Genomic DNA, 11,802 nt, shown 5'->3' with positions numbered 1-11,802 from the left:
CTTAGGTAAAATTGGTAGCTTCGCAACTAATGTGCATTCCTTTGGCAATGGAACCTTGATAATGGGACTATCTCAGACTTAGCCTCTCTCTTTACCATTTGGTCAACCAGGTTGGCTTTGGCCGATCCCTTTCCATTGGAAAGAGAGAGCTTTACTGGATATCGAATGTTGTCATTTTCAATGTCCATAAAGTTTTGGAAGTTCATCGTAGCAAATAGATAAGATCATTAAGGGTCTTGTCATAGTCTGTTTCATAGGAGTCCCAAAGGAACTCACTATGTGACTTAGAAAGTAGTTGAGCCACCAACTTTGTCAAGACTTTGACACCCAACTCTCTCGGCTTGTCAATATGTGACTACATCTCCAAGATGTGATCACACATAGATCTTTGTTTCCCAATAGTGCTTGAGTGACCTTAAACTTTTCAAGAACTTGTGTGTTAGGGAGAATAATTGAAGGAGGAGAAAGAAGTATGGTTTCCATGGAACATCATCTTCATTTAGGAAATCTTGTTTCAAGAGATTTAGGAAGATCATAAATGTCTAAACCAAACATCTTTTGGGAGATATTCAAGATAGTTGATTTAAAGTCCCTAATATAACAGCCAATATGAAATATTAAGGCTAGGACCCAACACAATACTTTTATAACTTGGATGAGGGATGCCATAATCCACGCTATAAAATATTTGAAGGTAGGTGAATGAAGATTCACCAATTTCCACCAAGATAAATGAAATGTATGATTAGGTTTTAATTGGTTTTGAAACTCCTAGATGCTTTTGAGATTCATTGAACTTTTCAATGGCATGTTTCAATCTCGAGTGTTCCCTTTAGGTTTTGTGACTGGGATGTCGAGGATCACAAAACAAGGTGTGAAGTAACCATGCAAATTACTTGGTACTCTTAAGTGTTTACCCCTCAATGGATGTGCCGTTAACCACATATGTTCCATCGATACTATGATAAACATTAATTTACCCTTTGCCTGCCTTGTTAAATACGAGTTTGTGTGTCGGTTAACCACACACGCTCCACTAACCGACTTAAACAAAGTGCAAAGTGTAATTTCATGGATTAGCACCTTATTCACATTTTCCTAAGTAACTAAGATTGGGTATTTATAAAAGGTTTAGTTACATAATATTTGTCATTAATACTTTTAATGAAGGAAGAATTCTAGTCCTTGTCCTACCCGTTCGGCTAACGACCCTCCTCCGGTCAAGGAAGCGGTGGATGAGAGTGGACACCCATTAAACTGTCATTTTAGAGGCAGTAACCTTATACCCCCCTTATACACCGGCTTCGTGAACGAGGCCTACTAACAGTAAGACTGACTTTATTCTTATACATACATACACACACACACACACACACACATATATATATATATATATATATATATATATATATATATTATTAACTTACAATATTATAAAGTATAAGGGTTGAATTTTAACTTTTAAAATTCTAAGGGCTAACTTGGAATTAAAGTATTCATAAGTGAAAACTTTTCAAATTCCAAAACTTGAGGGCAAGTTTTGAAACTATTCAAAACTAATTAATTCCATAACTTATGTGTTTAAAGTAGTTTTAATTAAAAGACTCTTCAAGTTCCATAACTTGAGGACAAGTTATGGAAGACTTTAAACTAATAAAAAAATGTAACTTTTCTTTATTTTGTAACTTATGGAATTAATTAAGGTTACACATTTTATTACTTAATGAAGTGACTCTTGAACCTCCATAACTTGAGGACAAGTTATGGAGTCATAAAACCATTTAATGATAACAAGACTCTTCATTTTGTAACCTTTGCCAACTTTTATGAGTTTTAAGAAACTTTAATGTGACTTTTCATGTAACTTGAGGACAAGTTACACAAATACATTTTAGAATCAATTCTTAGACTAAAATGGATCAAAACACATAATCAATCAACCTTTTCTATTAATCTAAGCAACTCATATGAACAAGATAATTGGAATCAAACTTTTTCATCTAATTAGCATAACACATAACATGAATCTATTGACAATTATCTTTGAAATTGGATTAGCATGAACATTACCACATCAAAAACAAGTTTATAAGTCCAAAAACAGCTTAGGGTAATGTTCCTAGTCCATTTCTAGCAAAAAAAAACTCGAAAATATGTTGTCTGGGGCTCCTACTCGTTGAGTGTATCAACCTAATCAATGAGTAGGATGATTTTCTTCATGGACTCGGTGAGTTCATGAGTGGACTTGGCGAGTCCAGTGCCCAGAAAGCTAGAAAATCGATTTTTTTTTAGCATTTTTCAGCAATTTGCACCAAGTATAATTGAAAACAAGCCTAGGCTTTGATACCACTATTGGGTTTTGAGCATTCTAACACTCCTAAGTGTACATGCAACCCTCAATACCTTGGATCTATGTTTTCTCTATTATACATGCAAATATGAACTTTCCAAGGTATTCACCCTAACTAGCATAATAACATTGATTCATATGAATATATCAAGTTAGAATTACATACCTCTTTGATGTAGAATGTATTCATGAAGCTTGAGTGCCTAGTACCCCAAGTGTGACACCTCAAATGGTTCACACAACACCAAATACACTTGGAATAGATTAGAGAGAAATCCACACTTCATAAAAATTGGCTAGCCCTTTCACATATTCTCTAGTCCTGATTTTGTCAACAATAAGATGCTTAAATAGTTCGTGACAATTAGGGTGAACCCTAATTTTCATGGCTTTCGATTTCCTTGGATCCATGGGTTCAAAAATACCATGGAGCATCTTATGGGTTTTAGCCCAACTAGACAATCCTTGAAGCAATAGCCCACTATACAAGTATGGATGATTTACACAATCAACCCACATATTTAATTAGTCTTCTTTTGATCACTTAATTAATCCTAGATTAATTCTTGATCAATACTAATTAAATAATCTTATTAATATATTAGAACTTATAATATATTAACAAACCTTAAGTGTTATTTCTCTCATTATAGTCTATCCAAATGCATGATGCCATGCAACCCAAATGGACCATGCCGGGTCGGGTCAAGATCTAAGTCCAATATCCTTAATGGGACCCCCTTTGCCCAAAAAGGCCCACCCAACAGATGATGGGTCAAGATCTAAGTCCAATATCCAAATGCATGATGCCATGCAACCCAAATGGACCATCCAACAGATGATTGGTCCATAAATTATCCCAAGGGAGAGACTAACCTTTAAACCCTACCCCCAAAGGCCCAATCACCCTTGCATTGTAAATGGGCCCAAGATCTAAGTCCAATATCCTTAATGGGACCCCCTTTTCCCAAAAAGGCCCACCCAATAAGTCTATGGTCCAACTGATAAAAGGCCTTTAACTCATAGAATCCAATCAGTCCCAATAGCCCAAAAGAGGCCCAAAAGTTCGACAGCCGAAAACAAGATCGGCCCAAACTGTTCCGTGTACGCCTAGCGTACACTTCAGGTACGCACAACGTACCATGTTTTCAAAGGTTATGCGTACCATACTCAGAGTACGTCCGGCGTAAGTCTTAGTCAAGCTCTTTCCCTATTAAGTGTTTATTATTCCATTCTTTTACACCCAAAATCTAGATCTGAGTCCATTAACACCTCCTAGGGCATAAAGTTGCTAATTTTATGCCTTTGCATGACCATTAAACCTCCAAAGTCATCATTAAGACCTTTCCCAAGTCTACAATTCATGCACAAGGTTAAGACCTCCACCAAGCTCCCATTTTTATGCTCTTAAATGGCTTAAGGACCTTAGATCTGACCTTATTATCGAATGGGATGATCTAGCCAACAAATGAGGCTCAAAATCCATCAAAAGGACCAACTAAAAACACCCTAGCTAGATGTAAATAGCAAAGAGGAAAGGTGCAATCTTTTTACCTCCAAGAGCTCTGAAAGATGATTGTGATGCAAGATCTTGAAGCTCCCTCTTTATCCAAGCTTGCTTGGCCAACTCTTCTCTTTGGAATGAACACTAAAGGTCACAAAAGCACACTTTTAGAGCTCACAAATGATTACAACAATGAGCACTAAGAAGACAAATGTGAACTTGGCCATGTTAATGTGCAATTACAGAGACTCAATTCAATGCGGGATTTCAAAATGTTTTGGTTTCGGGATTGATAGTGTTCATTTAAATAGACCTAGTGATCATTTATCTCTCTCTCTCTCTCTCTCTCTCTCTCTCTCTCTCTCTCTCTTTGATTTATAATATTACGACTACAAAACTACAATCTACTAATGAATGCAATTAATGGAAAAAAAACTCCCAAATGTAATAATAAGCTTTTAAGTTTATTGGATATTACACACATAATCTATAATGACAGTTAAATTATAAATTTCCTTAATGCTATATTAAATTATCATTCACTTCAAATGTAATAAAATGGCGTGATTCATTAAAATCAGAATTGACTGTAAACTATGTTTTATGAAACCATAAATTATGTGTTTAAACATATATACTAGTTTTAGCTAATATATATTTTTTGTGATCAATGATATTTGAAGAGTTTACCTTGATAATGTCTATGTATGAAATGTTGCTGAAAGATGATGAAGTTGTATTCTATAGATCTATATAGTTTTACATTTAGAGTTTACATTTATTGATTACAGAGTAAATTAAAGAAATTGTTAAAGTTGCACTTCAAGTCTAATTTTTTTAACCATTAGGACCTTACTTTTGTCCTTTGTTAGAAGATGTCGCACTTTATAACTCTCTTAAGTTCTATCGTTAATACTCACATAAAATGGCCATATTGTCTTCTTTACGGTTTTCCAATTGAAATAAATTACAAAAAATGGAACCCTATTTTTCTTCTTTTTTCTTGCATTCTGGTGAATCCTTTGTAGTCCTTTCTTATGAACAATTCGTTGTCTTGATTTTACTTGCAAACTTAGTTTTAGAGAAAAGAAATAAAACTCGGTAACATAGTAAGTTACATTTTCATGTTTTATTTCTTTTACTCCAGATACCTATATTTCAACATGTTGTACAAAATATTGGTTAAATTACTTGTACCTACAATTTCATTCCAGCTATGGTTCATCGAATCAACCAAATTTGAATGTTATCTTCTTGTATTTATATCATTTCAGTTGGGTAGGCAACTACTTTTTCCTTAATATTTTTCTGAAGGGATTCAAGATATTCATATAAATCTCATTAAACACAAAGGAGAAGTATAACGTGTACAATCCTAATAAAGTTTATTTTTTACAAATCAAATAAATTTTATAACATATATCCAAATATCTATCTAATATTCCTCTACGGTTTCAATGAGAGCAGAACGAACGCACAAACTTGAATTCAAACGTTGAAAGACTAGTGTTGGTAGACCTTTAGTTAATGTATCTACATATTGATGATTTGTTGGAACAAAAACATCACTAACTCTACCAATCTAAACAAGTTCTAAAACTACGTATATGTCAGTTTCAATTTATTATGTATGTCGGTGTTTAAGATTATATGAGAAATATAGAACATAAATACTATGAAAATAAACTATCATAGATTGTGTACAGGTACATGTAGTTTGAGGAAAGGATTTCTTAGCTAACTTCTGACATGAAGATACATTGACACAAAGATGCATAGACCTTGGTCAAATGTACAATTTGGATAGCTTAAAATATGTTGGAAGAAGTTGAAACGAGGTTCTTCTGATACATGTATAAATAAATAGACGTGTTGAATGACATACACGATGCCTAGTTTCATCAAAATGAGATATTGAAGAGCCCCAATGAGCACATGATAAGAGGATATCATCTCATAGACGTTGTCAAATATTAGTGTTGAGCTTGCATGATGTATCGGTCAGAGTAGTGACAAGGTTGCATTTAGACTTGTTGACTACACATTTTGGGCTTAGAGGGAAAGTATTTAATTCAATTGATATATTTTCCTTAGATACCTTTTTAGAAACTATAATCCTATATATATTATTTACTAATGAATCAGGCTTACAGTGTATATGATGCGGGCCCTAGTGTGGAGGATCGGGCCCTTGCGTTCCTAGAGGCCCACGATCGTGTGACTAAAGGGGCTTCACAGAAATGGCCATAACTTGGGCTACGAATCTCCATTTTGGCCCTATGACCAGAAAAATCAAAGCTTAGAGCAAGGAGCACGTCTAGATATGTTTCTAAAGGGGACTTAGCCATTTTTTATTCCAGAAATTGCTTTCTAAATGGAGTTATGAACAATTTTGTTATTTTTCCTTAATTTTTGGGTTTGTATTTGGCCCATGGACTTTTAGGGTTTCATTTTAATTTCTGCTTCTTATTTAACTGTTTTTGATGTAATTTGGATGGTCAATCATTAATTTTATGAACTTTCGTTTTTCTCCCAAATTCTGTGTGTTAACCCAGATTTTGAAGCCAATCCCACGGTATTCGTAGAATCAACGTGGTTTTGAAGAGATTTTCCTAGCTTTTCTTTTAAAATCAATAGGTTCATTCTTGGTTATCTTTGTGTTGTTTTTTTGCGCCGCATCAGTTGGTATTAGAGCGGAATTCCTGGTTCAAAATGCCTCCGAGGAGAAACAGGACGCCCGCTAATGTTCATGAGCAAGAACTAGAAGAACGTATTATGGTACGAATAGAGGAGAGGATGGATCAAATGGTTGACCAACTGACTGGTAGGATGGTCGAACTGATGAATCGAGGAGGGCAAAGGTCTCTAGCTCATTCTCAAGTGGAAGATGGTGAATTTGGGAACCCGTTCGACGACAGTGACGGTTTATATTTTGAAGACGATCTAGAAAGGCGGCCAAGGCGTGATCATAGAGGTGAAAATAGGCTTTGGGAGGCTGAAATGAGAATTGATATCCCAGCATTCGATGGGGTCAATTTGAATCTGGAGGGGTTCATCGACTGGTTGGCTACTGTTGAGGAAGTTTTTGAGTTCAAAGAATTCCCTGAAAACAAAAGAGTGTCATTGATTGCTACCAGGCTACGTGGTAAGGAATCAGCATGGTGGCAACAACTGAAACTGACACGAGACAGGCTCGGAAAGTCAAAGGTCGTGAATTGGAGGAATATGAAGAAGTGTTTACGATCCAACTTCCTACCCCATAATTTTCAAAGGTTGGTGTACCAACGGTTGCAAAATCTAAAGCAGGGTGCCAAATCAGTTGACGATTACACAACTGAGTTCTACCAATTGATTGCCCGAAACAATATCCAGGAGATAGAGGAACAACTCGTTGCTCGATATATTGGGGGTCTACGGGTCCAAATCATGGACTCTGTAAATATGTTTGACCCGATATCTATTTTTGAAGCGCACCAACGAGCATTGGATTTTGAGAAACAAAGTTGTCGGGTGGGCGGTTCGTCTTCAATTGCCAATATTGTAGGAAGTTCCGAGATGGGTGGTACGGTACCCCGTGTTGTGCCTAATCAACAAAGACAGACATCTGACAGTGTTGGAAAAAATCCTAGGACAACTGTTAGTAGCAGCTTGAAGTGTTTTAGTTGTGGGGAGATATGTCAGCGAAAATCAGAGTGCAAGAAGGTCGGAAAACGTCATTTGTTTGCTGAGCAAGATGATTTGCAAAATGATGATGCCGGTGAAAATTACGAAGATCCCCCTGTGTATGACGAAGAGCATCAATGCAAAGAGGAAGTTATAACTGGAGATGTGGGGGTAAATTTGGTGGTAAAGCGGTCTTGTTTTACACCAAAAGTTGTTGGTGATGATTGGCTCAAATACAACATCTTTCAGTCGACATGTACTATTTTGGGAAAGGTTTGTACTTTTGTTATTGATTCAGGAAGTTGTGATAACCTTATATCTGAAGAAGCAGTTCAAAATTTAGCTTTGAAAACAGAAAATCGCCCTAAGCCTTACAAGCTACAGTGGCTTAAGAAGGGTGGCGAGGTCACTATATCTAAATGAGACCTTGTTCAATTTTCTGTTGGTACCACGTATAAAGATGATGTGTGGTGTGATGTGGTTGCTATGGATGCTTGTCATTTATTGTTGGGCAGTCCTTGGGAGTATGATCATAACATAGATCATAACGGGCGGACTAATACTTACAGTTTCTTGTTTGGTGGTGTGAAGATAACATTGGTTCCCAGTAATCCAAAGGAGCCAATTACGATACCTACGGGTACTCTACTGACCCTTAATCATTTTGAAGATGAGTTGGAGGCGGAAGGTGAAATTTTTGTATTGCTCGGGAAGGAAGTCGCTAAGGAGGTTGAAATTCCTGAGGCTATGGTTCCTCTGCTCAAGGAATTCCCTGATGTTTTCCCTAATAAATTACCTGATGGTTTTCCACCTTTACGTGACATCCAACATCATATTGATTTACAACCAATAGCTCAGTTGCCTAATAGGCCACATTACAGAATGGGTCCCGGAGAGCACGAGGAGTTGCGACAACAGGTGGAGGACTTTATTTCAAAAGGTCATGTTCGGGAGAGCATGAGCCCGTGTGTTGTTCCTGCTTTGTTGACTCCTAAAAAGGATGGTACTTGGTGTATGTGTGTTAATAATCGCGCCTTCAATAAGATCACGGTGAGGTACATAATTCCAATTCCTCGACTTGATGACCTACTTGACCAAATTAGCGGTGCCTCTATCTTTACGAAACTGGACTTGAAGAGCGGGTACTATCAGATTCGACTTAGGCCTAGGGATGAGTGGAAGACTGCCTTCAAGACTCGTGAAGGATTGTATGAGTGGTTGGTGATGCCTTTCGGTTTATCAAACGCTCCTAGTACTTTTATGCGTGTGATGAACCAGTTGTTCAGGCCCTTTATTGGTAAATTTGTAGTTGTTTATTTTGATGACATACTTATTTACAGTGCTACTTTTGGTGAGCATATCAACCATGTGAGGCAGGTTTTTACCGTACTTCGACGAGATAGTTTGTATGTAGCTATGAAGAAATGTGTGTTTATGGTTCCTAAAGTCTTATTCTTGGGGTACGTTGTTTATGGGGAAGGAATACAGGTGGACGAGTCTAAAGTAGCAGCTGTCAGAATATGGCCAAGTCCAATTACCATCACTGAGGTTTGAAGCTTTCATGGCCTTGCTTCATTCTATAGGAGGTTTATTCCAAACTTTAGTTCTATTATGGCACCGGTGACTGATTGTATGAAAGAGAAGACCCTTACTTGGACTGAAGCAGCAGAATCATCTTTCCAATTAGTAAAAGAGAAGCTTACTACATCACCGATTCTTGTAATGCCAAACTTTTCTCAAGTGTTTGAATTACACACGAATGCTTCCAAGGTTGGTATTGGAGCAGTTCTAAGTCAAGGAGGATGATGGGTTGCCTATTTTGGTGAGAAGTTAATGGGGCCAAAGTTGCGTTATAGCACTTATGATCTTGAGTTTTATGCAGTGGTCCAAGCTGTAAAGCATTGGCGCCATTATCTATTTCATAAGGAATTTGTTTTGTTCACAGATCATGATTCATTAAGACATATTCGCAGTCAAGATAAGGTGTCACACAAACATGGGAGGTGGATGTTGTTCTTGGAAAAAATCACTTTCGTGGTGAAACATAAGGTTGGGATGTCAAATCGGGTGGCTGATGCATTGAATCAGAGGAGTAATTTGCTAGTTTCCATGAGGGTTGGTGTGTCGGGGATGGATGTCCTCATGGAACAGCTAACGATTGATCCTTATTTTTCTGTTGTTCTGCAGGGTATACAATCTGGACAAATGTCTGATTTTCTACTACATGAAGGTTTTCTTTTCAAAGGCAAACAATTGTGCATCCCTGATTCTAGTCTCTGCCTTCAAATCATTAGGGAGCTGCATGATGAAGGGCATGTCGGCCGAGATCGTACTTTACAGTTAGTACAATCATCTTATTTTTGGCCTACAATGCGCAAGGGGGTGGATAGATATGTTAAACGGTGTCGAATCTGTCAGGTGTCAAAGGGCACATCTACCAATGCTGGACTCTATATGCCTTTGCCTGTTCCATCACAACCTTGGGTAGACATTAGCATGGATTTTGTGTTGGGTTTACCACGTAATCAACGGAAAAATGACTCAATATTTGTGGTTGTTGATCGTTTTTCTAAGATGGTGCACTTTATTCCTTGCAAAAAGACAACAGGTGCAGTTAATGTGGCCCTTTTATTCTTTCGAGACGTCTACCGTTTGCATGGGTTGCCGTCTTCTATTGTTTCAAATCGAGACACTAGGTTTTTTAGTCATTTTTGGCGCAGCCTATGGAAAATGGTGAACACTCAGCTCAATTTTTGTAGTGCATATCATCCTCAAATGGATGGCCAAACAGAGGTTATCAATCGATCCCTTGGTAATATTTTGCGGTGTTTAGTGGGTGATCATGTGAAGACATGGGATCAAAAGCTTTATCAAGCTGAGTTTGCTCATAATCATGCTATCAACCGAAGTACTGGATATAGTCCATTCCAGGTGGTCTATTCTGTTCAGCCACGGGACCACTTGATTTGACGTCACTGCCTGTTTCTAGGGTTGTTCCAAAGAAAGTGCAGGATTTTGTTGAAGGACTGCATGATGTTCATAAGGGTGTTCATGACAACTTGGTCCGAGCTAACTCCAAGTACAAGCAAGATGCAGATAAAAAATGCAGAAAAGTTGATTTTGAAGTAGGTGACTTTGTTTGGGCTGTTTTGACTAAAGATCATTTTTCGGTTGGTGAGTACAACAAGCTATCAGCTAAGAAGATTGGAACGGTGGATATTGTGAAGAAGATTAATTCCAATGCTTACCGTCTACAGTTGCCAAGCCACATTTGTTGTTCTGATGTTTTTAATGTAAGGCATTTTGCTTCCTTATTATGGGGATTCTTCTGATGTTGACCATGGTGCACATTTGAGGTCAAATTTTGTCTACCCAGGAGGGGATGATACGGGCCCTAGTGTGGAGGATCGGGCCCTTGCGTTCCTAGAGGCCCACGATCGTGTGACTAAAGGGGCTTCACGGAAATGGCCATAACTTTGGCTACGAATCTCCGTTTCGGGCCGACGACCAGTCAAATCGAAGCTTGGAGCAAGGAGCACGTCTAGATAAGTCCCCATTTTTTAGTCCAGAAATCGCTTTCTAAATGGAGTTACGTACAATTTTTTTTATTTTTCCTTAATTTTTGGGTTTTGTTTTTGGGTTTGTATTTGGCCCATGGAGTTTTAGGGTTTCATTTTAATTTCTGCTTCTTATTTAACTATTTTTGATGTAATTTGGATGGTCGATCATCAATTTTATGAACTTTCGATTTTCTCCCAAATTCTGTGTGTTAACCGAGATTTTGAAGCCAATCCCACGGTATTCGTAGAATCAACGTGGTTTTGAAGAGATTGTCCTGGCTATTCTTTTAGAATCAACAAGGTTCATTCTTGGTTATCTTTGTGTTGTTTTTTTGCATTGCATCAGTATACCCAATCTTGGTACTCGAATGAAATGGTGACATAATTGATGATACGCCTTCAGACACATTGATAGTTAACCTGTCAAGTAAATGTGGATACTTTGTGTCTGGCATCTTGGTACTCACGTCAAAACGCGTGATTAACTAGAAAGGAAGTATGTGTGAGAAATGTGAAAATAGTAAAAAATATGTCAAGAATAGAAGAAAAAAAGAGCTAAAAGTGCCAAATAGTTGAATTTTACTTCAAATTGAATTGAAGCATTGGAATTTGGAGTATAAACCATTACTCGAGGCCCTTGATTTGTGAGAAACATGAGGGTTAGTCTAACCTATGATCGACTAAATCAATATATGTTGATAATCTTTGGAAAAGTGGTAGTATAA

At 37.4% G+C, this 11,802-nt stretch overlaps 1 protein-coding gene across 1 annotated transcript; it reads left to right on the top strand.

Annotated features, from left to right (window-relative positions):
- Positions 1 to 8,003: 8,003 nt before the first annotated feature.
- LOC145016417 (uncharacterized) lies at positions 8,004 to 9,323 on the top strand. The gene is made up of 2 exons (XM_078974739.1): positions 8,004 to 8,572; positions 9,101 to 9,323. The coding sequence occupies exons 1-2, from the start codon at positions 8,004 to 8,006 to the stop codon at positions 9,321 to 9,323; spliced, it is 792 nt and encodes a 263-aa protein (XP_078830865.1).
- Positions 9,324 to 11,802: the final 2,479 nt, after the last annotated feature.

The sequence above is a fragment of the Lactuca saligna genome, chromosome 9, assembly GCF_052625555.1.
Source record: "Lactuca saligna cultivar CGN05327 chromosome 9, ASM5262555v1, whole genome shotgun sequence".
Taxonomy (NCBI): domain Eukaryota; kingdom Viridiplantae; phylum Streptophyta; class Magnoliopsida; order Asterales; family Asteraceae; genus Lactuca; species Lactuca saligna.
Note: the sequence above shows the minus strand (reverse complement) of the source record. Positions and strands in the feature narration are given on the sequence as shown.